Source organism: Hyla sarda, chromosome 5 (assembly GCF_029499605.1).
Source record: "Hyla sarda isolate aHylSar1 chromosome 5, aHylSar1.hap1, whole genome shotgun sequence".
NCBI lineage: Eukaryota > Metazoa > Chordata > Amphibia > Anura > Hylidae > Hyla > Hyla sarda.
Genome location: NC_079193.1, coordinates 8,950,124 through 8,977,806, shown reverse-complemented (window position 1 = coordinate 8,977,806; position 27,683 = coordinate 8,950,124). Strand labels below are relative to the sequence as shown.

At 46.6% G+C, this 27,683-nt stretch overlaps 1 protein-coding gene across 3 annotated transcripts; it reads left to right on the top strand.

The window, feature by feature from the left end:
* The first annotated feature begins 2,295 nt into the window (after positions 1 to 2,295).
* Positions 2,296 to 27,683, top strand: LOC130272488 (regenerating islet-derived protein 4-like). Of its 3 annotated transcripts, XM_056518326.1 has the most exons (7): positions 2,296 to 2,387; positions 3,595 to 3,642; positions 5,163 to 5,234; positions 12,259 to 12,356; positions 14,625 to 14,756; positions 17,376 to 17,490; positions 27,524 to 27,683. In XM_056518326.1, the coding sequence occupies exons 3-7, from the start codon at positions 5,168 to 5,170 to the stop codon at positions 27,634 to 27,636; spliced, it is 525 nt and encodes a 174-aa protein (XP_056374301.1). In that variant the 5' UTR covers positions 2,296 to 2,387; positions 3,595 to 3,642; positions 5,163 to 5,167; the 3' UTR covers positions 27,637 to 27,683. The 3 variants fall into 3 exon arrangements, with proteins under 3 accessions (XP_056374301.1, XP_056374302.1, XP_056374300.1); XM_056518327.1 differs by lacking the exon at positions 2,296 to 2,387 and having other exon boundaries at positions 3,460 to 3,642; XM_056518325.1 differs by lacking the exons at positions 2,296 to 2,387; positions 3,595 to 3,642 and having other exon boundaries at positions 5,066 to 5,234.

Sequence of the window (27,683 nt, the reverse complement as noted above, 5' to 3'; positions counted from 1 at the left end):
TGTGCCCCCACCCCCTGTGCCCCCTACATGATGCCCCCCCTGGACCCCCTTCATGATGCCCCCGGCTCTGTGCCCCCCCCCCTGTTCTGTTCCATGGATATAAAATGTCAGCAAAAGCTAAGGCTCCTTTCACACTATAGAATTCTCAGTTTTAAAGATCCGTTATAATGACCCGTTAATAAAACCATTAAAAACGGATGTTAATCGGCAGTTACAAAATCCCATTATAGTCTATGGGATTCTTACATTATCCGTTTGAACCCGTTGTAGTCCGTTAATAATGGACGTTATTTTGTGACGGGAGAAAGAACGGAAGAAATAGTGCATGCATTATTAATAACGGGCTAAGATGGGTTAAAACTGATAATGTAAGAATCCCATAGACCAGGGGTCCTCAAACTTTTTAAATGGGGGGCCAGTTCACGGTCCCTCAGACCGTTGGAGGGCCCGACTATAGATAACAAAACATGAACAAATTCCTATGCACACTTCTATATCTTATTAGTAGACTACCACTTTAAGTACGCAGCACAGTTCCCCCCACATTAGGTTGTAGTTCCCACACATTAGGGTTGGCAGTACAGTTCCCCACAATAGGTGCCATACATTTCCTCCACATTAGGTGCAGTACAGTTCCACCACATTAGGTGCAGTGCAGTTCACCCCCACATTAGGTGCAGTACAGTTCTCCCCACATTAGGTGCAGTACAGTTCTCCCCACATTAGGTGCAGTATAGTTCTCCCCACATTAGGTGCAGTATAGTTCTCCCCACATTAGGTGCAGTATAGTTCTCCCCACATTAGGTGCAGTATAGTTCTCCCCACATTAGGTGCAGTATAGTTCTCCTCACATTAGGTGCAGTATAGTTCTCCCCACATTAGGTGCAGTATAGTTCTCCCCACATTAGGTGCAGTATAGTTCTCCCCACATTAGGTGCAGTATAGTTCTCCCCACATTAGGTGCAGTATAGTTCTCTCCACATTAGGTGCAGTATAGATCCCCACATTAGGTGCAGTATTTTCCCCCACATTAGGTGCAGTATAGTTCCCCCCACATTAGGTGCAGTATAGTTCCCCCCACATTAGGTGCAGTATAGTTCCCCACACATTAGGTGCAGTATAGTTCCCCACATTAGGTGCAGTATAGTCCCCCACATTAGGTGCAGTATTTTCCCCCTCATTAGGTGCAGTATTTCCCCCCTCATTAGGTGCAGTATAGTTCCCCACATTAGGTGCAGTATAGTCCCCCATATTAAATGCTGTATTTTCCCCCTCATTAGGTGCAGTATTTTCCCCCTCATTAGGTGCAGTATTTCCCCCCACATTAGGTGCAGTATAGTCCCCCACATTAGGTGCAGTATAGTCCCCCACATTAGGTGCAGTATAGTCCCCCACATTAGGTGCAGTATTTTCCCCCGCATTAGGTGCAGTATTTTCCCCCATATTCGATGCAGTATAGATCCCCCACATTAGGTGCAGTATTTTCCCCCATATTCGGTGCAGTACAGTACCCCCAAATTAGGTGCAGTATAGTCCCCCACATTAGGTGCAGTATAGTTCCCCCACATTAGGTGCAGTATAGTTCCCCCACATTAGGTGCAGTATAGTTCCCCCACATTAGGTGCAGTATAGTTCCCCCACATTAGGTGCAGTATAGTTCCCCCACATTAGGTGCAGTATTTTCCCCCACATTAGGTGCAGTATTTTCCCCCACATTAGGTGCAGTATAGCTCCCCACATTAGGTGCAGTATTTCCCCCACAGACATACAGCCTCCAGCCAGTGTATAGCTGGAGGCTGTATGCCTGTGTTCTGCCCCACTTCAGTGCTCCGACCACCGCTCCTCCGGTCCGGACATAGCAGTAAGTCCCGGGACCGAAGGAGCGGGGTGGTCGGAGCACTGAAGCTGACGTGCCGCTGGTAACACTTACCTAGCTGGCCAGCGCACATCCTCATCGCTGCCCCGCTCCTCCGCGCCCCGTTGCTATGGGCGCACGCATGGCATCAGTGACGTTCCATGCGTGCGCCACCTTCCCGGCGCCCCCTGCGTTTTTAAAGTAAACGCGGGGTCTCCGAAAGCGCATCCCTGTGTCCCGAAAACATTTTTCGGGACACAGGGATGTCCCAGGCAGCGGCGGCCCGGAAAAATGTGTTCGGCGGGCCGCATGTGGCCCGCGGGCCGTAGTTTGAGGACCCCTGCCATAGACTATAATGGGATTTTGTAACGGCCGATTAACATCCGTTTTTAATGGTTTTATTAACGGTTCATTATAACGGATCTATAGTGTGAAAGGAGCCTAAGATGACTTGGCCTCTGACATTTTCCTGCAAGTGACCTTCTGTTTCTAAAATCTGTCAAACAAAACCTTGTGAAAGTATTCACACCCTGTAAGTAGGATATTCCCGTAGGTAGCTGCCTCCGTATGTAGGACCCCTGTAGGTGGCTTGCCCCATTTAGGTAGGACCCCCTGTAGGTAGCTTGCACCATTTAGGTAGGACCCCCTGTAGGTAGCTTGCCCCATTTAGGTAAGACCCCCTGTAGGTGGCTTCCCCCATTTAGGTAGGACCCCCTGTAGGTGGCTTGCCCCATTTAGGTAGGACCCCCTGTAGGTGGCTTGCCCCATTTAGGTAGGACCCCCTGTAGGTAGTTTGGTCCAGGTAGGTATCTGTACTGTATGGTGAGGCCTGTCCCATGTAGACCATATAGAGGGGTGGGCGCTCCAATGCAGTGCAGGGAAAGCTTAGGGCTGCTGTGGATGTCACATAATTGCTCCAGGACAAGTACATTACTGCTGGTGCACACTGGTAGCCGCGGATCCTTCCACCATTACAGTGGCTCCAGCCGGTTGCAGCAACCTCACCGCTGACTCCAGCTTAGTGACTTTGAGGTGGAAGCTCTGACGCGGTTCCTGCCCCTCTGCCCCCCCCCTAACAACTCTGCTCCTCTGCCCCCCTGACCACTCTGCTCCTCTGCCCCCCTGACCACTCTGCTCCTCTGCCCCCCTGACCACTCGGCTCCTCTGCCCCCCTGACCACTCGGCTCCTCTGCCCCCCTGACCACTCGGCTCCTCTGACCACTCGGCTCCTCTGACCACTCGGCTCCTCTGACCACTCGGCTCCTCTGCCCCCCTGAACACTCTGCCCCCCTGACCACTCTGCCCCCCTGACCACTCTGCCCCCCTGACCACTCTGCCCCCCTGACCACTCTGCCCCCCTGACCACTCTGCCCCCCTGACCACTCTGGCCCCCTGACCACTCTGGCCCCCCTGACCACTCTGCCCCTCTGTCTCCCTGACCACTCTGCTCCTCTGTCCCCCTGACCACTCTGCCCCTCTGTCCCCCTGACCACTCTGCCCCTCTCTGTGACTGGGTGGAGGGACCCCTGGTGTGAACAGTCTCTTTTCTGCCAGCACAGTATATTACTTCTTCCCATGAAATTAGGGGCCAATATAGTCCAGCAGGTGGGGATCATACGCTCTGGGTGGGGTTGTAAATGTGGTTATAAATAAATATGATGTCCGTCCAGCTGTCTCAATTGTCATAACGTTTTATTATTACAAGTAAACAGCTTCAGCCTCCAAATTATTATAAAAAGGAGAGAAGCAGCCGCCCATGAGACACAGCCACTTCTCCTGAGATACCGGTAAGATCTGTATTTCCTTCATATTATTGTCCTGTTATCTGTGATTTACTGACACAATCCCTGGTACATGCACATCTAATACTGACACAAAGATGGGCGCGGTATACTCTGAAGCCCTGGTGATGGGTGCGGTATACTCTGAAGCCCTGGTGATGGGTGCGGTATACTCTGAAGCCCTGGTGATGGGCGCGGTATACTCTGAAGCCCTACTGATGGGTGCGGTATACTCTGAAGCCCTGGTGATGGGTGCGGTATACTCTGAAGCCCTGGTGATGGGTGCTGTATACTCTGAAGCCCTGGTGATGGGCGCGGTATACTCTGAAGCCCTACTGATGGGCGCAGTATACTCTGAAGCCCTACTGATGGGCACAGTATACTCTGAAGCCCTACTGATGGGCGCGGTATACTGTGAAGCCCTACTGATGGGTGCTGTATACTCTGAAGCCCTACTGATGGGTGCTGTATACTCTGAAGCCCTACTGATGGGCGCGGTATACTCTGAAGCCCTACTGATGGGCGCGGTATACTCTGAAGCCCTAATGATGGGCACGGTATACTCTGAAGCCCTGGTGATGGGCACGGTATACTCTGAAGCCCTAATGATGGGCGCGGTATACTCTGAAGCCCTAATGATGGGCACGGTATACTCTGAAGCCCTGGTGATGGGTGCGGTATACTCTGAAGCCCTACTGATTGGTGCGGTATACTCTGAAGCCCTGGTGATGGGCGCAGTATACTCTTAAGCCCTACTGATGGGCGCGGTATACTCTGAAGCCCTGGTGATGGGCGCGGTATACTCTGAAGCCCTGGTGATGGGCGCGGTATACTCTGAAGCCCTACTGATGGGCGCGGTATACTCTGAAGCCCTGGTGATGGGCGCAGTATACTCTGAAGCCCTACTGATGGGCGCGGTATACTCTGAAGCAATAATGATGGGCGCGGAATACTCTGAAGCCCTAATGATGGGCGCGGTATACTCTGAAGCCCTGGTGATGGGTGCGGTATACTCTGAAGCCCTAATGATGGGCGCGGTATACTCTGAAGCCCTAATGATGGGCGCGGTATACTCTGAAGCCCTGGTGATGGGCGCGGTATACTCTGAAGCCCTGGTGATGGGCGCAGTATACTCTGAAGCCCTAATGATGGGCGCGGTATACTCTGAAGCCCTAATGATGGGCGCGGTATACTCTGAAGCCCTGGTGATGGGCGCGGTATACTCTGAAGCCCTGGTGATGGGCGCGGTATACTCTGAAGCCCTAATGATGGGCGCGGTATACTCTGAAGCCCTAATGATGGGCGCGGTATACTCTGAAGCCCTGGTGATGGGCGCGGTATACTCTGAAGCCCTGGTGATGGGCGCAGTATACAGCTCAGCTCTTATCTGTGGAGATGGTTGGGGACCAGAGCTCTGTATCTGCAAAACATGAAGATATTACAAAAAACACAAAATGAATATTGTGAAAAAATGTTTGTGTGGAGGTGGGGGACGCCTAATATAATGTCTGTGATGTCATGTGCAGGTGTCATGGCCATCACTTGGGGCGCTATCATCCTTCTTGTGGGCTCCTTGGCAGTCACACAGGCCGCTGAAGGTAAAGTATAAGACATTATATCAATCAGTAAACCTCACCCTATAGAACCTGAATATACCCCACCCAAGCAACTCTAACCATAATCCTCTTCCAATGGCCCGACTACTCCGATATAACACCTACAGATATACTACTCCAATATAACACCTACAGATATACTACTCCTCCTATATAACATCTACAGATATACTACTCCTCCTATATAACATCTACAGATATACTACTACTCCTATATAACATCTACAGATATACTACTACTCCTATATAACATCTACAGTTATACTACTCTTATATAACATCTACAGATATACTACTACTCCTCCTATATAACATCTACAGAAATACTACTACTCCTATATAACATCTACAGATATACTACTACTCCTATATAACATCTACAGATATACTACTACTCCTATATAACATCTACAGATATACTACTCCTATATAACATCTACAGATATACTACTACTCCTATATAATATCTACAGATATACTCCTACTCCTATATAACATCTACAGAAATACTACTACTCCTATATAACATCTACAGATATACTACTACTCCTATATAACATCTACAGATATACTACTACTCCTATATAACATCTACAGATATACTACTACTCCTATATAACATCTACAGATATACTACTCCTCCTATATAACATCTACAGAAATACTACTTCTCCTATATAACATCTACAGATATACTACTCCTATATAACATCTACAGATATACTACTACTCCTATATAACATCTACAGATATACTACTCCTCCTATATAACATCTACAGAAATACTACTTCTCCTATATAACATCTACAGATATACTACTCCTATATAACATCTACAGATATACTACTCCTCCTATATAACATCTACAGATATACTACTACTCCTATATAACATCTACAGATATACTACTACTCCTATATAACATCTACAGATATACTACTACTCCTATATAACATCTACAGATATACTACTCCTCCTATATAACATCTACAGATATACTACTCCTCCTCCTATATAACATCTACAGATATACTACTACTCCTATATAACATCTACAGTTATACTACTCCTATATAACATCTACAGATATACTACTACTCCTATATAACATCTACAGTTATACTACTCCTATATAACATCTACAGAAATACTACTACTCCTATATAACATCTACAGATATAATACTACTCCTATATAACATCTACAGATATACTACTCCTCCTATATAACATCTACAGAAATACTACTACTCCTATATAACATCTACAGATATACTACTCCTATATAACATCTACAGATATACTACTCCTATATAACATCTACAGATATACTACTACTCCTATATAACATCTACAGATATACTACTCCTCCTATATAACATCTACAGATATACTACTCCTCCTATATAACATCTACAGATATACTACTCCTCCTATATAACATCTACAGATATACTACTACTCCTATATAACATCTACAGATATACTACTACTCCTATATAACATCTACAGATATACTACTACTCCTATATAACATCTACAGAAATATTACTCCTCCTATATAACATCTACAGATATACTACTCCTCCTATATAACATCTACAGATATACTACTACTCCTATATAACATCTACAGATATACTATTCCTCCTATATAACATCTACAGAAATACTACTCCTCCTATATAACATCTACAGATATACTACTACTCCTATATAACATCTACAGATATACTACTACTCCTATATAACATCTACAGATATACTACTACTCCTATATAACATCTACTGATATACTACTACTATATAGCATCTACAGATATACTACTACTCCTATATAACATCTACAGATATACTACTCCTATATAACATCTACAGATATACTACTACTCCTATATAACATCTACAGAAATACTACTCCTCCTATATAACATCTACAGATATACTACTACTCCTATATAACATCTACAGATATACTACTACTCCTATATAACATCTACTGATATACTACTCCTATATAACATCTACAGATATACTACTACTCCTATATAACATCTACTGATATACTACTCCTATATAACATCTACTGATATACTTCTACTATATAGCATCTACAGATATACTACTCCTCCTATATAACATCTACAGATATACTACTACTCCTATATAACATCTACAGAAATACTACTACTCCTATATAACATCTACAGATATACTACTCCTCCTATATAACATCTACAGATATACTACTCCTCCTATATAACATCTACAGATATACTACTACTCCTATATAACATCTACAGATATACTACTACTCCTATATAACATCTACAGATATATTACTCCTCCTATATAACATCTACAGATATACTACTCCTCCTATATAACATCTACAGATATACTACTACTCCTATATAACATCTACAGATATACTACTCCTATATAACATCTACAGATATACTACTACTCCTATATAACATCTACAGATATACTACTACTCCTATATAACATCTACAGATATACTACTACTCCTATATAACATCTACAGATATACTACTACTCCTATATAACATCTACAGATATATTACTCCTCCTATATAACATCTACAGATATACTCCTCCTATATAACATCTACAGATATACTACTACTCCTATATAACATCTACAGATATACTACTACTCCTATATAACATCTACAGAAATACTACTACTCCTATATAACATCTACAGATATACTACTACTCCTATATAACATCTACAGATATACTACTACTCCTATATAACATCTACAGATATACTACTACTCCTATATAACATCTACAGATATATTACTCCTCCTATATAACATCTACAGATATACTACTCCTCCTATATAACATCTACAGATATACTACTACTCCTATATAACATCTACAGATATACTACTCCTCCTATATAACATCTACAGATATACTACTACTCCTATATAACATCTACAGATATACTCCTACTCCTATATAACATCTACAGATATACTACTACTCCTATATAACATCTACAGATATACTACTCCTATATAACATCTACAGATATACTACTACTCCTATATAACATCTACAGATATACTCCTACTCCTATATAATATCTACAGATATACTCCTACTCCTATATAACATCTACAGAAATACTACTACTCCTATATAACATCTACAGATATACTCCTCCTCCTATATAACATCTACAGATATACTACTACTCCTATATAACATCTACAGATATACTACTACTCCTATATAACATCTACAGAAATACTACTACTCCTATATAACATCTACAGATATACTACTACTCCTATATAACATCTACAGATATACTCCTACTCCTATATAACATCTACAGATATACTACTACTCCTATATAACATCTACAGATATACTCCTACTCCTATATAACATCTACAGATATACTACTCCTATATAACATCTACAGATATACTCCTCCTCCTATATAACATCTACAGATATACTACTACTCCTATATAACATCTACAGATATACTACTCCTCCTATATAACATCTACAGATATACTACTACTCCTATATAACATCTACAGATATACTACTACTCCTATATAACATCTACAGATATACTACTACTCCTATATAACATCTACAGATATACTACTACTCCTATATAACATCTACAGAAATACTACTACTCCTATATAACATCTACAGATATACTACTACTCCTATATAACATCTACAGATATACTACTCCTATATAACATCTACAGATATACTACTACTCCTATATAACTTCTACAGATATACTACTACTCCTATATAACATCTACAGATATACTACTACTCCTATATAACATCTACAGATATACTAGTACTCCTATATAACATCTACAGATATACTCCTCCTCCTATATAACATCTACAGATATACTACTACTCCTATATAACATCTACAGATATACTACTCCTATATAACATCTACAGAAATACTACTACTCCTATATAACATCTACAGATATACTACTCCTCCTATATAACATCTACAGATATACTACTACTCCTATATAACATCTACAGAAATATTACTCCTCCTATATAACATCTACAGATATACTACTCCTCCTATATAACATCTACAGATATACTACTACTCCTATATAACATCTACAGATATACTATTCCTCCTATATAACATCTACAGATATACTACTACTCCTATATAACATCTACAGAAATACTACTCCTCCTATATAACATCTACAGAAATACTACTACTCCTATATAACATCTACAGATATACTACTCCTCCTATATAACATCTACAGATATACTACTACTCCTATATAACATCTACAGATATACTACTCCTATATAACATCTACAGAAATACTACTACTCCTATATAACATCTACAGATATACTACTACTCCTATATAACATCTACAGATATACTACTACTACTATATAACATCTACAGATATACTACTACTCCTACATAACATCTACAGATATACTACTCCTCCTATATAACATCTACAGATATACTACTACTCCTATATAACATCTACAGATATACTACTACTCCTATATAACATCTACAGATATACTACTACTACTATATAACATCTACAGATATACTACTACTCCTATATAACATCTACAGATATACTACTACTATATAACATCTACAGATATACTACTCCTATATAACATCTACAGATATACTACTACTACTCCTATATAACATCTACAGATATACTACTACTCCATCATGGTTTCACTCCTATTCAGACAGTGTCTGTGATTAGGAAATATTGCTTATTGTGTTCATAAATGACCCAGAAGACTTAGATTACAGCTGGTATTAGGGACTGGGCTGTCAGAAGTTCTCAGGAGTCCCAGATACATAAACAAAAGAAGTCATCTACAGTCTCCTCTCTTCTTCTGTTGTCCTTTCCAGTCTCCTCTCTTCTTCTGAAGTCCTACAGTCTCCTCTCTTCTTCTGAAGTCCTCTCCAGTCTCCTCTCTTCTTCTGAAGTCCTCTCCAGTCTCCTCTCTTCTTTTGAAGTCCTCTCCAGTCTCCTCTCTTCTTCAGAAGTCCTCTCCAGTCTCCTCTCTTCTTCTGAAGTCCTCTCCAGTTTCCTCTCTTCTTCTGAAGTCCTCTCCAGTCTCCTCTCTTCTTCAGAAGTCCTCTCCAGTCTCCTCTCTTCTTCAGAAGTCCTCTCCAGTCTCCTCTCTTCTTCTGAAGTCCTCTCCAGTCTCCTCTCTTCTTCAGAAGTCCTCTCCAGTCTCCTCTCTTCTTCTGAAGTTCTCTCCAGTCTCCTCTCTTCTTCAGAAGTCCTACAGTCTCCTCTCTTCTTCTGAAGTCCTCCCCAGTCTCCTCTCTTCTTTTGAAGTCCTCTCCAGTCTCCTCTCTTCTTCAGAAGTCCTCTCCAGTCTCCTCTCTTCTTCAGAAGTCCTCTCCAGTCTCCTCTCTTCTTCTGAAGTCCTCTCCAGTCTCCTCTCTTCTTCAGAAGTCCTCTCCAGTCTCATCTCTTCTTCTGAAGTCCTCTCCAGTCTCCTCTCTTCTTTTGAAGTCCTCTCCAGTCTCCTCTCTTCTTTTGAAGTCCTCTCCAGTCTCCTCTCTTCTTTTGAAGTCCTCCCCAGTCTCATCTCTTCTTCAGAAGTCCTCCCCAGTCTCCTCTCTTCTTCAGAAGTCCTCTCCAGTCTCCTCTCTTCTTCAGAAGTCCTCTCCAGTCTCCTCTCTTCTTTTGAAGTCCTCTCCAGTCTCCTCTCTTCTTTTGAAGTTCTCTCCAGTCTCCTCTCTTCTTCAGAAGTCCTCTCCAGTCTCCTCTCTACTTCAGAAGTCCTCTCCAGTCTCCTCTCTTCTTCAGAAGTCCTCTCCAGTCTCCTCTCTACTTCAGAAGTCCTCTCCAGTCTCCTCTCTTCTTCAGAAGTCCTCTCCAGTCTCCTCTCTTCTTCAGAAGTCCTCTCCAGTCTCCTCTCTTCTTCAGAAGTCCTCTCCAGTCTCCTCTCTTCTTCAGATGTCCTCTCCAGTCTCCTCTCTTCTTCAGAAGTCCTCTCCAGTCTCCTCTCTTCTTTTGAAGTCCTCTCCAGTCTCCTCTCTTCTTCAGAAGTCCTCTCCAGTCTCCTCTCTTCTTCAGAAGTCCTCTCCAGTCTCCTCTCTTCTTCAGAAGTCCACTCCAGTCTCCTCTCTACTTCAGAAGTCCTCTCCAGTCTCCAATCTTCTCTCTCTAGTACCTGCACTAGTGACCTCATTCCCTCTCGCCCTGTCCAGTCTATTGCTCACTGTTACTACTCACCTAACTACACTATGAAACCTCTGTCCTTGTTCTGGGATCTATCCCTCCTCTTATAAACATGAGGTTTTATCTCCATCTCTCCATATCTAGTCTATGATCTCCTTTTCATGTTTAATGTCCTGGAGTGCTTGGTTTACTCAATCCTAATATGATAATTCTCTATCCCTCACCATTTGGTCTCCACACTTTACAGAAGCTGCTCTTACTATAGTAATGATCACCCGGGAGAAACATAGAAGATGACAGCAGATAAAGTCCCTCTGGTCCATATTGTCTGCCTTTATATTGCTTTAATTTAATATTTTTATCTTAGGGTACACTTTTATCGATTTCCTCATAGGTTGTAAGCTCTTGTGAACAGGTTTTTTTTGTCTGAATTACTCACATCTCATTGACTTTCGAGTTTATGTTCTTTTTTCATGGTTTCCACTTCTTTTATCATCACTTCAGTGCATTCAGAGTTAGAAACCAGAATGTTGCTTTGTCCTTATGTCATTTCCTACACCCATAAGAATAACATGGGCACAACACCATGGCAGCAAAAGAGACCATATAGATCACCAGCAGCTGAGGAAGGGTCCATGTATGACCCTTGTGGTGGCCATCTGTGGGCTAAGGTTATCTCAGTAGTGTATGGTTCAGTACGGAAGGTGAGTGGCTGTATACAGGGTATTTTAATCACTGTGTCTTCTCCTCAGGTATCAAATCTCGATCCAGCTGCCCCAATGGCTGGTTTTACTACAAGGCAAACTGTTATGGCTACTTCCGTGATGGACTAAGCTGGTATAAAGCAGAGGTAAGAATGAAACATGAACACTGCTTCTTAGTGTCCACCATAGGACAGCCTGTATAACACATCATAACACTGGATGATCATGACAAATGTGGCACAGAAATATACAGGATATTAGGAAGAATGACAGTGGAAACTTACAGCCCTTCTGTAGGCTCCTCCCCACACTAATGCTCCTCCCCACACTAATGCTCCTCCCCACACTAATGCTCCTCCCCACCGAGGTTCTTCCACAACATTGAAGCCTGCCCTACAATGAGGCTCCTCCTCTGCACTGAGTCTCCTCCCCACATTGAGCTCATGCCCTGCCCCACACTGAGGCCCCTCCTTCCATTTACATGTTCTGATAATTTTTTTCTATTTGTAGTTTAGGTTCTCATATGTTATGATCACTTTGCCCTCTTCATGTTCTTCCTGCCCCCTGCTGGGCACCTTGCATCACTTCTAGCAATAGACTGGTCACTAAAGCCCTGGGGTCATTGTTAATAACAGGAAAGGCTCCTAACCTTTGGGGTCTCCAGAACGAGAAGCTGATTACACTAAACCCTCCATTTACGATGCCTCTGTATGTCGGGGGCCTCACGCAGAAACGGCTATCCGGCAGGGCTGACTGCTAATTGGGACATTTAATATGCTCCCATTCCACCACACAGACTACTGTACCCAGCAAACACAATCAGTCTCCATCACCCAGGTGTCTCTTTGGTCCCCGGCTCCTCAGATGCTTCCCATCTTTAGTGCTGCCCCCTTGGTGGTGCCTAATAAACCTGTAGATTTTTGCTTCCCTCCTCATCCCTCTCACACTAGAGGTCCCACTGTACTTCTAGTATGCACAGAAAAAAACAATACGGGACAGTGAGTGATGCTCTGGATCAAGCAGTGAGTGTTGTTCCGGATGGGGCAGGGAGTGATGTTCCGGATGGGTCAGTGAGTGATGTTCCGATTCCAGCAGTGAGTGGTGTCCTGGATCAAGCATAGAATGATGTTCCGGATTGAGCAGTAAGTGGTATTCTGGATAGTGCAGTAAGTGGTGTTCCAGATTGGGAAGTGAGTGATGTTCTGGATCGGATGCCTGATGAAGCCGCACCTGCGGTAAAATGCATTCCATTGTTTTAATAAAGCTATCTTCCTACCTACCTGACGTGCCTGCTCCTGGTCAGCGCCATTGAACCCCACCATTTTCAGAAGTCTCCTCTTGCCATGTTCTGGATCGGGCAGTGAATGGTGTTCCGGATCGGGCAGTGAGTGGTGTTCCGGTTTGGGAAGTGAGTGGTGTTCCAGATCGAGCAGGGAGTGGTGTTCCGGGTCGGGCAGTGAGTGGTGTTCCGGAATGGGCAGTGAGTGGTGTTCCGGACCGGGCAGAGAGTGGCGTTCCTGACCGGGCAGTAAGTGATGCTCCGGACCAAGCAGTGAGTGATGTTCTGGATCGGATGCCTGATGAAGCCGCACCTGCGGTGAAATGCATTCCATTGTTTTAATAAAGCTATCTTCCTACCTACCTGACGTGCCTGCTCCTGGTCAGCGCCATTGAACCCCACCATTTTCAGAAGTCTCCTCTTGCCATGTTCTGGATCGGGCAGTGAATGGTGTTCCGGATCGGGCAGTGAGTGGTGTTCCGGTTTGGGAAGTGAGTGGTGTTCCAGATCGAGCAGGGAGTGGTGTTCCGGGTCGGGCAGTGAGTGGTGTTCCGGAATGGGCAGTGAGTGGTGTTCCGGACCGGGCAGAGAGTGGCGTTCCTGACCGGGCAGTAAGTGATGCTCCGGACCAAGCAGTGAGTGATGTTCTGGATCGGATGCCTGATGAAGCCGCACCTGCGGTGAAATGCATTCCATTGTTTTAATAAAGCTATCTTCCTACCTACCTGACGTGCCTGCTCCTGGTCAGCGCCATTGAACCCCACCATTTTCAGAAGTCTCCTCTTGCCATGTTCTGGATCGGGCAGTGAATGGTGTTCCGGATCGGGCAGTGAGTGGTGTTCCGGTTTGGGAAGTGAGTGGTGTTCCAGATCGAGCAGGGAGTGGCGTTCCGGAATGGGCAGTGAGTGGTGTTCCGGAATGGGCAGTGAGTGGTGTTCCAGACCGGGCAGAGAGTGGCGTTCCTGACCGGGCAGTAAGTGAAGCTCCGGAACAAGCAGTGAGTGATGTTCCGGACCGAGCAGGACGTGGTGTTCTGGATGAAGGCCATAACCATCTCTGTATTTAGGAACAGTCCAGACATAGTCTGGGCCCAGTGATCTTTGACCCTCATGTACATAGTGTCTTCTCTCTACAGGTTGACTGCCAAAATTATGGCCATAGGGCTCATTTGGCCTCCATCATGGATTCTGCAGAAGCTGGTATCGTTGCCTCCCATATTTCTCAGAATTACCAGTCGGTGTGGATAGGACTTTATGACCCTAAGCAGGTGATTATAGGGCAATGGTGGTAAGGTGGAGATGGGGAAACCAGCACCAAGTCATCTTCTCTATAGGGTTCATGCTGTGAGGTCTGTGTCCACTGCTGCCCACCATATACCAGTATACAGCCCGGCACAGGGGTCATCAGTCTCACCATATACCAGTATACAGCCCGGCACAGGGGTCATCAGGCTCACCATATACCAGTATACAGTCCCGCACAGGGGTCATCAGTCTCACCATATACCAGTGTACAGCCCAGCACAGGGGTCACCAGTCCAACATATACCAGTATACAGCCCGACACAGGGGTCATCAGTTCCACCATATACCAGTATAAAGCCCAGCACGGGGGTCATCAGTCCCAACATATACCAGTATACAGCCCAGCACAGGGGTCACCAGTCCCACCATATACCAGTATACAGCCCAGCACAGGGGTCACCAGTCTCGCCATATACCAGTATACAGCCCAGCACGGAGGTCATCAGTCCCACCATATACCAGTATACAGCCCAGCACAGGGGTCACCAGTCTCACCATATACCAGTATACAGCCCGGCACAGGAGTCATCAGTCTCACCATATAAAAGTATACAGCCCGGCACGGGGGTCATCAGTCTCACCATATACCAGTATACAGCCCGGCACGGGGGTCATCAGTCTCACCATATACCAGTATACAGCCCAGCACAGGGGTCATCAGTCCCACCATATACCAGTATACAGCCCAGCACAGGGGTCACCAGTCTCACCATATACCAGTATACAGCCCAGCACAGGGGTCATCTGTCTCACCATATACCAGTATACAGCCAAGCACAGGGGTCATCAGTCACCCCATATACCAGTATACAGCCCAGCACAGGGGTCATCAGTCTCACCATATAACAGTATACAGCCCAGCACAGGGGTCACCAGTCTCACCATATACCAGTATACAGCCCAGCACAGGGGTCATCAGTCCCACCATATACCAGTATACAGCCCAGCACAGGGGTCACCAGTCTCACCATATACCAGTATACAGCCCAGCACAGGGGTCATCCGTCTCACCATATACCAGTATACAGCCAAGCACAGGGGTCATCAGTCACCCCATATACCAGTATACAGCCCGGCACAGGGGTCATCAGTCTCACCATATACCAGTATAAAACCCAGCACAGGGGTCATCAGTCTCCCCATATACCAGTATACAGCCCAGCACAGGGGTCACCAGTCTCACCATATACCAGTATAAAGCCCAGCACAGGGGTCATCAGTCTCACCATATACCAGTATACAGCCCAGCACAGGGGTCATCAGATTCACCATATACCAGTATACAGCCCAGCACAGGGGTCATCAGTCACCTCATATACCAGTATACAGCCCGGCACAGGGGTCACCAGTCTCACCATATACCAGTATACAGCCCGGCACAGGGGACACCAGTCTCCCCATATACCAGTATACAGCCCAGCACAGGGGTCATCAGTCACCCCATATACCAGTATACAGCCCGGCACAGGGGTCATCAGTCTCACCATATACCAGTATACAGCCAAGCACAGGGGTCATCAGTCTCACCATATACCAGTATACAGCCCGGCACAGGGGTCATCAGTCCCACCATATACCAGTATACAGCCCGGCACAGGGGTCATCAGTCTCACCATATACCAGTATACAGCCCGGCACAGGGGACACCAGTCTCCCCATATACCAGTATACAGCCCGACACAGGGGTCACCAGTCTCACCATATACCAGTATAAAGACCAGCACAGGGGTCACCAGTCTCACCATATACCAGTATACAGCCCAGCACAGGGGTCACCAGTCTCACCATATACCAGTATAAAGCCCAGCACAGGGGTCACCAGTCCCACCATATACCAGTATACAGCCCAGCACAGGGGTCACCAGTCCCACCATATACCAGTATACAGCCCGGCACAGGGGTCACCAGTCTCACTATATACCAGTATACAGCCCCGCACAGGGGTCATCAGTCTCACCATATAACAGTATACAGCCCAGCACAGGGGTCATCAGTCTCACCATATACCAGTATACAGCCCAGCACAGGGGACATCAGTCTCAACATATACCAGTATAGAGCCCAGCACAGGGGTCATCAGTCACCCCATATACCAGTATACAGCCCAGCACAGGGGTCATCAGTCACCCCATATACCAGTATACAGCCCGGCACAGGGGTCACCAGTCTCACCATATAACAGTATACAGCCCAGCACAGGGGTCATCATTCTCACCATATAACAGTATACAGCCCGGCACAGGGGTCACCAGTCTCACCATATAACAGTATACAGCCCGGCACAGGGGTCATCAGTCTCACCATTTACCAGTATACAGCCCAGCACAGGGGTCATCAGTCACCCCATATACCAGTATACAGCCCAGCACAGGGGTCACCAGTCTCCCCATATACCAGTATACAGCCCGGCACAGGGGACACCAGTCTCCCCATATACCAGTATACAGCCCAGCACAGGGGTCATCAGTCACCCCATATACCAGTATACAGCCCGGCACAGGGGTCACCAGTCTCACCATATACCAGTATACAGCCCAGCACAGGGGTCATCAGTCTCACCATTTACCATTGTCATGTTTCAGAATGGTCGCTGGGAGTGGAGTGACAGTTCCTTGTATAGCTATCGTGCGTGGCAACCCTACGAACCTAATAACTCACAAGGGCAAGAATACTGTGGAGAACTCGTCTACTATGAAAGTAAGTGACCCCCAAAATCTCTTTGTTATGTTTGTGTATCAGCCATGTTCCCTGCAGAATATCCAATTTATAATCTACCCAGACAGAGATAAAACCCAACTGTGCGATCAAAGGTTGTATACAGATGGCTCTGCTATGATATGGGGGAACATGATGGGGTCAGGAGCCTCTCAGGGGTCATCACAGGTTGTATACAGATGGTTCTGCTATGATATAGGGAACATGATGGGGTCAGGAGCCTCTCAGGGGTCATCACAGGTTGTATACGGATGGTTCTGCTATGATATGGGGAACATGATGGGGTCAGGAGCCTCTCAGGGGTCATCACAGGTTGTATACAGATGGTTCTGCTATGATATGGGGGAACACGATGGGGTCAGGAGCCTCTCAGGGGTCATCACAGGTTGTATACAGATGGTTCTGCTATGATATGGGGGAACATGATGGGGTCAGGAGCCTCTCAGGGGTCATCACAGGTTGTATATAGATGGTTCTGCTATGATATGGGGAACATGAAGGGATCAGGAGCCTCTCAGGGGTCATCACAGGTTGTATATAGATGGCTCTGCTATGATATAGGGAGCATGATGGGGTCAGGAGGCTCTCAGGGGTCATCACAGGTTGTATACAGATGGTTCTGCTATGATATAGGGAGCATGATGGGGTCAGGAGGCTCTCAGGGGTCATCACAGGTTGTATACAGATGGTTCTGCTATGATATGGGGAACATGATGGGGTCAGGAGCCTCTCAGGGGTCATCACAGGTTGTATACAGATGGCTCTGCTATGATATAGGGAACATGATGGGGTCAGGAGCCTCTCAGGGGTCATCACAGGTTGTATACAGATGGCTCTGCTATGATATGGGGGAACATGATGGGATCAGGATCTTCTCAGGGGTCATCACAGGTTGTATACAGATGGCTCTGCTATGATATAGGGAACATAAGGGGTCGGGAGCTTCTCAGGGGTCATCACAGGTTGTATACAGATGGTTCTGCTATGATATGGGGAACATGATGGGGTCAGGAGCTTCTCAGGGGTCATCACAGGTTGTATACAGATGGCTCTGCTATGATATAGGGGAACATGATGGGGTCAGGAGCTTCTCAGGGGTCATCACAGGTTGTATACAGATGGCTCTGCTATGATATAGGGAACATGATGGGGTCAGGAGCCTCTCAGGGGTCATCACAGGTTGTATACAGATGGCTCTGCTATGATATAGGGAACATGATGGGGTCAGGAGGCTCTCAGGGGTCATCACAGGTTGTATACAGATTGCTCTGCTATGATATAGGGAACATGATGGGGTCAGGAGCCTCTCAGGGGTCATCACAGGTTGTATACCGATGGTTCTGCTATGATATGGGGAACATGATGGGGTCAGGAGCTTCTCAGGGGTCATCACAGGTTGTATACCGATGGTTCTGCTATGATATAGGGGAACATGATGGGGTCAGGAGCCTCTCAGGGGTCATCACAGGTTGTATACAGATGGCTCTGCTATGATATAGGGAACATGATGGGGTCAGGAGCTTCTCAGGGGTCATCACAGGTTGTATACAGATGGCTCTGCTATGATATAGGGGAACATGATGGGGTCAGGAGCCTCTCAGGGGTCATCACAGGTTGTATACAGATGGTTCTGCTATGATATAGGGAACATGATGGGGTCAGGAGCTTCTCAGGGGTCATCACAGGTTGTATACAGATGGCTCTGCTATGATATAGGGGAACATGATGGGGTCAGGAGCCTCTCAGGGGTCATCACAGGTTGTATACAGATGGTTCTGCTATGATATAGGGAACATGATGGGGTCAGGAGCCTCTCAGGGGTCATCACAGGTTGTATACAGATGGCTCTGCTATGATATAGGGAACACGATGGGGTCAGGAGCCTCTCAGGGGTCACACAGGTTGTATACAGATGGCTCTGCTATGATATAGGGAACATAAGGGGTCGGGAGCTTCTCAGGGGTCATCACAGGTTGTATACAGATGGTTCTGCTATGATATAGGGGAACATGATGGGGTCAGGAGCCTCTCAGGGGTCATCACAGGTTGTATACAGATGGTTCTGCTATGATATGGGGAACATGATGGGGTCAGGAGCCTCTCAGGGGTCATCACAGATTGTATACAGATGGGTCTGCTATGATATGGGGAACATGATGGGGTCAGGAGCTTCTCAGGGTTCATCACAGGTTGTATACAGATGGTTCTTCTATGATATGGGGAACATGATGGGGTCAGGAGCCTCTCAGGGGTCATCACAGGTTGTATACAGATGGTTCTTCTATGATATTGGGGACATGATGGGGTCAGGAGCTTCTCAGGGGTCATCACAGGTTGTATACAGATGGCTCTGCTATGATATAGGGAACATGATGGGGTCAGGAGCCTCTCAGGGGTCATCACAGGTTGTATACAGATGGCTCTGCTATGATATAGGGAACATGATGGGGTCAGGAGCCTCTCAGGGGTCATCACAGGTTGTATACAGATGGTTCTGCTATGATATAGGGAACATGATGGGGTCAGGAGCCTCTCAGGGGTCATCACAGGTTGTATACAGATGGCTCTGCTATGATATAGGGAACACGATGGGGTCAGGAGCCTCTCAGGGGTCACACAGGTTGTATACAGATGGCTCTGCTATGATATAGGGGAACATGAAGGGATCAGGAGCCTCTCAGGGGTCATCACAGGTTGTATACAGATGGCTCTGCTATGATATAGGGAACATGATGGGGTCAGGAGCCTCTCAGGGGTCATCACAGGTTGTATACAGATGGTTCTGCTATGATATGGGGAACATGATGGGGTCAGGAGCCTCTCAGGGGTCATCACAGGTTGTATACAGATGGTTCTGCTATGATATAGGGAACATGATGGGGTCAGGAGCCTCTCAGGGGTCATCACAGGTTGTATACAGATGGTTCTGCTATGATATAGGGAACATGATGGGGTCAGGAGTCTCTCAGGGGTCATCACAGGTTGTATACAGATGGCTCTGCTATGATATGGGGAACACGATGGGGTCAGGAGCCTCTCAGGGGTCATCACAGGTTGTATACAGATGGCTCTGCTATGATATGGGGAACACGATGGGGTCAGGAGCCTCTCAGGGGTCATCACAGGTTGTATACAGATGGTTCTGCTATGATATAGGGAGCATGATGGGGTCAGGAGGCTCTCAGGGGTCATCACAGGTTGTATACAGATGGCTCTGCTATGATATGGGGGAACATGATGGGATCAGGAGCTTCTCAGGGGTCATCACAGGTTGTATACAGATGGTTCTGCTATGATATAGGGGAACATGATGGGGTCAGAAGCCTCTCAGGGGTCATCACAGGTTGTATACAGATGGTTCTGCTATGATATGGGGAACATGATGGGGTCAGGAGCCTCTCAGGGGTCATCACAGGTTGTATACAGATGGTTCTGCTATGATATGGGGGAACATGAAGGGATCAGGAGCCTCTCAGGGGTCATCACAGGTTGTATACAGATGGCTCTGCTATGATATGGGAGAACATGATGGGGTCAGGAGTCTCTCAGGGGTCATCACAGGTTGTATACAGATGGTTCTGCTATGATATGGGGGAACATGATGGGGTCAGGAGCTTCTCAGGGGTCATCACAGGTTGTATACAGATGGCTCTGCTATGATATTGGGGAACATGATGGGGTCAGGAGCTTCTCAGGGGTCATCACAGGTTGTATACAGATGGTTCTGCTATGATATAGGGGAACATGATGGGGTCAGGAGCCTCTCAGGGGTCACACAGGTTGTATACAGATGGTTCTGCTATGATATAGGGAACATGATGGGGTCAGGAGCTTCTCAGGGGTCATCACAGGTTGTATACAGATGGCTCTGCTATGATATGGGGGAACATGATGGGGTCAGGAGCCTCTCAGGGGTCATCACAGGTTGTATACAGATGGTTCTGCTATGATATAGGGAACATGATGGGGTCAGGAGCCTCTCAGGGGTCATCATAGGTTGTATACAGATGGCTCTGCTATGATATGGGGGAACATGATGGGGTCAGGAGCTTCTCAGGGGTCATCACAGGTTGTATACAGATGGTTCTGCTATGATATAGGGAACATGATGGGGTCAGGAGCTTCTCAAGGGTCATCACAGGTTGTATACAGATGGCTCTGCTATGATATAGGGAACATGATGGGGTCAGGGGTCATCACAGGTTGTATACAGATGGCTCTGGTATGATATGGGGAACATGATGGGGCCAGGAGCTTCTCAGGGGTCATCACAGGTTGTATACAGATGGCTCTGGTATGATATGGGGAACATGATGGGGCCAGGAGCTTCTCAGAGGTCATCACAGGTTGTATACAGATGGCTCTGCTATGATATGGGGGAACATGATGGGGCCAGGAGCTTCTCAGAGGTCATCACAGGTTGTATACAGATGACTCTGCTATGATAAAGGGGAACATGATGGGATCAGGAGCCTCTCAGGGGTCATCACAGGTTGTATACAGATGGCTCTGCTATGATATAGGGGAACATGATGGGATCAGGAGCCTCTCAGGGGTCATCACAGGTTGTATACAGATGGTTCTGCTATGATATGGGGAACATGATGGGATCAGGAGCTTCTCAGGGGTCACACAGGTTGTATACAGATGGTTCTGCTATGATATAGGGAACATGATGGGGTCAGGAGCTTCTCAGGGGTCATCACAGGTTGTATACAGATGGTTCTGCTATGATATAGGGAACATGATGGGGTCAGGAGCCTCTAAGGGGTCATCACAGGTTGTATACAGATGGCTCTGCTATAATATGGGGAACATGATGGGGTCAGGAGCCTCTAAGGGGTCATCACAGGTTGTATACAGATGGCTCTGCTATGATATGGGGGAACATGATGGGGTCAGGAGCTTCTCAGGGGTCATCACAGGTTGTATACAGATGGCTCTGCTATGATATAGGGGAACACGATGGGGTCAGGAGCCTCTCAGGGGTCATCACAGGTTGTATACAGATGGCTCAGCTATGATATATGGGAACATGATGGGATCAGGAGCCTCTCAGGGGTCATCACAGGTTGTATACAGATGGCTCTGCTATGATATAGGAAACATGATGGGGTCAGGAGCCTCTCAGGGGTCATCACAGGTTGTATACAGATGGCTCTGCTATAATATGGGGGAACATGATGGGGTCAGGGGCCTCTCAGGGGTCATCACAGGTTGTAAACAGATGGTTCTGCTATGATATGGGGGAACATGATGGGGTCAGGAGCTTCTCAGGGGTCATCACAGGTTGTATACAGATGGCTCTGCTATGATATGGGGGAACATGATGGGGTCAGGGGCTTCTCAGGGGTCATCACAGGTTGTATACAGATGGCTCTGCTATGATATAGGGAACATGATGGGGTCAGGAGCCTCTCAGGGGTCACACAGGTTGTATACAGATGGCTCTGCTATGAGATGGGGGAACATGATGGGGTCAGGAGCTTCTATGGGGTCATCACAGGTTGTATACAGATGGTTCTGCTATGATATAGGGAACATGATGGGGTCAGGAGCCTCTCAGGGGTCATCACAGGTTGTATACAGATGGTTCTGCTATGATATAGGGGAACATGATGGGGTCAGGAGCCTCTCAGGGGTCATCACAGGTTGTATACAGATGGTTCTTCTATGATATTGGGGACATGATGGGGTCAGGAGGCTCTCAGGGGTCATCACAGGTTGTATACAGATGGTTCTTCTATGATATAGGGGACATGATGGGGTCAGGAGCTTCTCAGGGGTCATCACAGGTTGTATACAGATGATTCTGCTATGATATAGGGGAACATGATGGGGTCAGGAGCTTCTCAGGGGTCATCACAGGTTGTATACAGATGGCTCTGCTATGATATGGGGGAACATGATGGGGTCAGGAGCCTCTCAGGGGTCACACAGGTTGTATACAGATGGTTCTGCTATGATATAGGGAACATGATGGGGTCAGGAGCCTCTCAGGGGTCACACAGGTTGTATACAGATGGCTCTGCTATGAGATGGGGGAACATGATGGGGTCAGGAGCTTCTCAGGGGTCATCACAGGTTGTATACAGATGGCTCTGCTATGATATAGGGAACATGATGGGGTCAGGAGCTTCTCAGGGGTCATCACAGGTTGTATACAGATGGTTCTTCTATGATATAGAGGAACATGATGGGGTCAGGAGCCTCTCAGGGGTCATCACAGGTTGTATACAGATGGCTCTGCTATGATATAGGGAACATAATGGGGTCAGGAGGCTCTCAGGGGTCATCACAGGTTGTATACAGATGGTTCTTCTATGATATAGGGGACATGATGGGGTCAGGAGCTTCTCAGGGGTCATCACAGGTTGTATACAGATGGTTCTTCTATGATATTGGGGACATGATGGGGTCAGGAGGCTCTCAGGGGTCATCACAGGTTGTATACAGATGGTTCTGCTATGATATAGAGGAACATGATGGGGTCAGGAGCCTCTCAGGGGTCATCACAGGTTGTATACAGATGGTTCTTCTATGATATAGAGGAACATGATGGGGTCAGGAGCCTCTCAGGGGTCATCACAGGTTGTATACAGATGGTTCTTCTATGATATTGGGGACATGATGGGGTCAGGAGGCTCTCAGGGGTCATCACAGGTTGTATACAGATGGTTCTTCTATGATATAGGGGACATGATGGGGTCAGGAGCTTCTCAGGGGTCATCACAGGTTGTATACAGATGATTCTGCTATGATATAGGGGAACATGATGGGGTCAGGAGCTTCTCAGGGGTCATCACAGGTTGTATACAGATGGCTCTGCTATGATATGGGGGAACATGATGGGGTCAGGAGCCTCTCAGGGGTCACACAGGTTGTATACAGATGGTTCTGCTATGATATAGGGAACATGATGGGGTCAGGAGCCTCTCAGGGGTCACACAGGTTGTATACAGATGGCTCTGCTATGAGATGGGGGAACATGATGGGGTCAGGAGCTTCTATGGGGTCATCACAGGTTGTATACAGATGGTTCTGCTATGATATAGGGAACATGATGGGGTCAGGAGCCTCTCAGGGGTCATCACAGGTTGTATACAGATGGTTCTGCTATGATATAGGGGAACATGATGGGGTCAGGAGCCTCTCAGGGGTCATCACAGGTTGTATACAGATGGCTCTGCTATGATATGGGGAACATGATGGGGTCAGGAGCTTCTCAGGGGTCATCACAGGTTGTATACAGATGGTTCTGCTATGATATAGGGGAACATGATGGGGTCAGGAGCCTCTCAGGGGTCATCACAGGTTGTATACAGATGGTTCTGCTATGATATGGGGAACATGATGGGGTCAGGAGCTTCTCAGGGGTCATCACAGGTTGTATACAGATGGCTCTGCTATGATATGGGGGAACATGATGGGGTCAGGGGCTTCTCAGGGGTCATCACAGGTTGTATACAGATGGTTCTGCTATGAGATGGGGGAACATGATGGGGTCAGGAGCTTCTCAGGGGTCATCACAGGTTGTATACAGATGGTTCTGCTATGATATAGGGGAACATGATGGGGTCAGGAGCCTCTCAGGGGTCATCACAGGTTGTATACAGATGGCTCTGCTATGATATGGGGAACATGATGGGGTCAGGAGCCTCTCAGGGGTCATCACAGGTTGTATACAGATGGTTCTGCTATGATATGGGGAACATGATGGGGTCAGGAGCCTCTCAGGGGTCATCACAGGTTGTATACAGATGGCTCTGCTATGATATAGGGAACATAATGGGGTCAGGAGCCTCTCAGGGGTCATCACAGGTTGTATACAGATGGGTCTGCTATGATATGGGGGAACATGATGGGGTCAGGAGCCTCTCAGGGGTCATCACAGGTTGTATACAGATGGTTCTGCTATGATATAGGGAACATGATGGGGTCAGGAGCCTCTCAGGGGTCATCACAGGTTGTATACAGATGGGTCTGCTATGATATGGGGGAACATGATGGGGTCAGGAGCCTCTCAGGGGTCATCACAGGTTGTATACAGATGGCTCTGCTATGATATAGGGAACATGATGGGGTCAGGAGCCTCTCAGGGGTCATCACAGGTTGTATACAGATGGTTCTGCTATGATATAGGGAACATGATGGGGTCAGGAGCTTCTCAGGGGTCATCACAGGTTGTATACAGATGGTTCTGCTATTATATAGGGAACATGATGGGGTCAGGAGCCTCTCGGGGTCATCACAGGTTGTATACAGATGGCTCTGCTATGATATAGGGAACATGATGGGGTCAGGAGCTTCTCAGGGGTCATCACAGGTTGTATACAGATGGTTCTGCTATGATATGAGGAACATGATGGGGTCAGGAGCTTCTCAGGGGTCATCACAGGTTGTATACAGATGATTCTGCTATGATGTACGGAACATGATGGGGTCAGGAGCCTCTCAGGGGTCACACAGGTTGTATACAGATGGTTCTGCTATGATATAGGGGAACATGATGGGGTCCGGAGCCTCTCAGGGGTCATCACAGGTTGTATACAGATGGCTCTGCTATGATATAGGGAACATGATGGGGTCAGGAGCCTCTCAGGGGTCATCACAGGTTGTATACAGATGGTTCTGCTATGATATAGGGAACATGATGGGGTCAGGAGCTTCTCAGGGGTCATCACAGGTTGTATACAGATGGTTCTGCTATGATATAGGGAACATGATGGGGTCAGGAGCCTCTCAGGGGTCATCATAGGTTGTATACAGATGGTTCTGCTATGATATAGGGAACATGATGGGGTCAGGAGCTTCTCAGGGGTCATCACAGGTTGTATACAGATGGCTCTGCTATGATATAGGGAACATGATGGGGTCAGGAGCCTCTCAGGGGTCATCACAGGTTGTATACAGATGGTTCTGCTATGATATAGGGGAACATGATGGGGTCAGGAGCCTCTCAGGGGTCATCACAGGTTGTATACAGATGGCTCTGCTATGATATAGGGAACATGATGGGGTCAGGAGCCTCTCAGGGGTCATCACAGGTTGTATACAGATGGTTCTGCTATGATATAGGGGAACATGAAGGGATCAGGAGCCTCTCAGGGGTCATCACAGGTTGTATACAGATGGCTCTGCTATGAGATGGGGGAACATGATGGGGTCAGGAGCTTCTCAGGGGTCATCACAGGTTGTATACAGATGGTTCTGCTATGATATGGGGAACATGATGGGGTCAGGAGCTTCTCAGGGGTCATCACAGGTTGTATACAGATGGTTCTGCTATGATATAGGGGAACATGATGGGGTCAGGAGCCTCTCAGGGGTCATCACAGGTTGTATACAGATGACTCTGCTATGATATAGGGGAACATGATGGGGTCAGGAGCCTCTCAGGGGTCATCATAGGTTGTATACAGATGGTTCTGCTATGATATAGGGAACATGATGGGGTCAGGAGCTTCTCAGGGGTCATCACAGGTTGTATACAGATGGCTCTGCTATGATATAGGGAACATGATGGGGTCAGGAGCTTCTCAGGGGTCAACACAGATTGTATACAGATGGTTCTGCTATGATATAGGGAACATGATGGGATCAGGAGCCTCTCAGGGGTCATCACAGGTTGTATACAGATGGTTCTGCTATGATATGGGGGAACATGATGGGGTCAGGAGCTTCTCAGGGGTCATCACAGGTTGTATACAGATGGCTCTGCTATGATATAGGGAACATGATGGGGTCAGGAGCCTCTCAGGGGTCATCACAGGTTGTATACAGATGGTTCTGCTATGATATAGGGAACATGATGGGGTCAGGAGCCTCTCAGGGGTCATCACAGGTAGTATACAGATGGTTCTGCTATGATATAGGGGAACATGATGGGGTCAGGAGCTTCTCAGGGGTCATCATAGGTTGTATACAGATGGTTCTGCTATGATATGGGGGAACATGATGGGGTCAGGAGCTTCTCAGGGGTCATCACAGGTTCCTCACACATTGTCTCTTGCAGATTTTGTAAAGTGGAATGACAACAACTGTAACAAGGCAAGACCGTACCTGTGTAAATACAAGCTTTGGAGCCGAGAGTCTAAAACCAAAAACGCGGAGAGGAGCCATGAATAATGAAGCCGCACCGGAGTCTCCCCATAAGTCACATTTACACTGAGAAA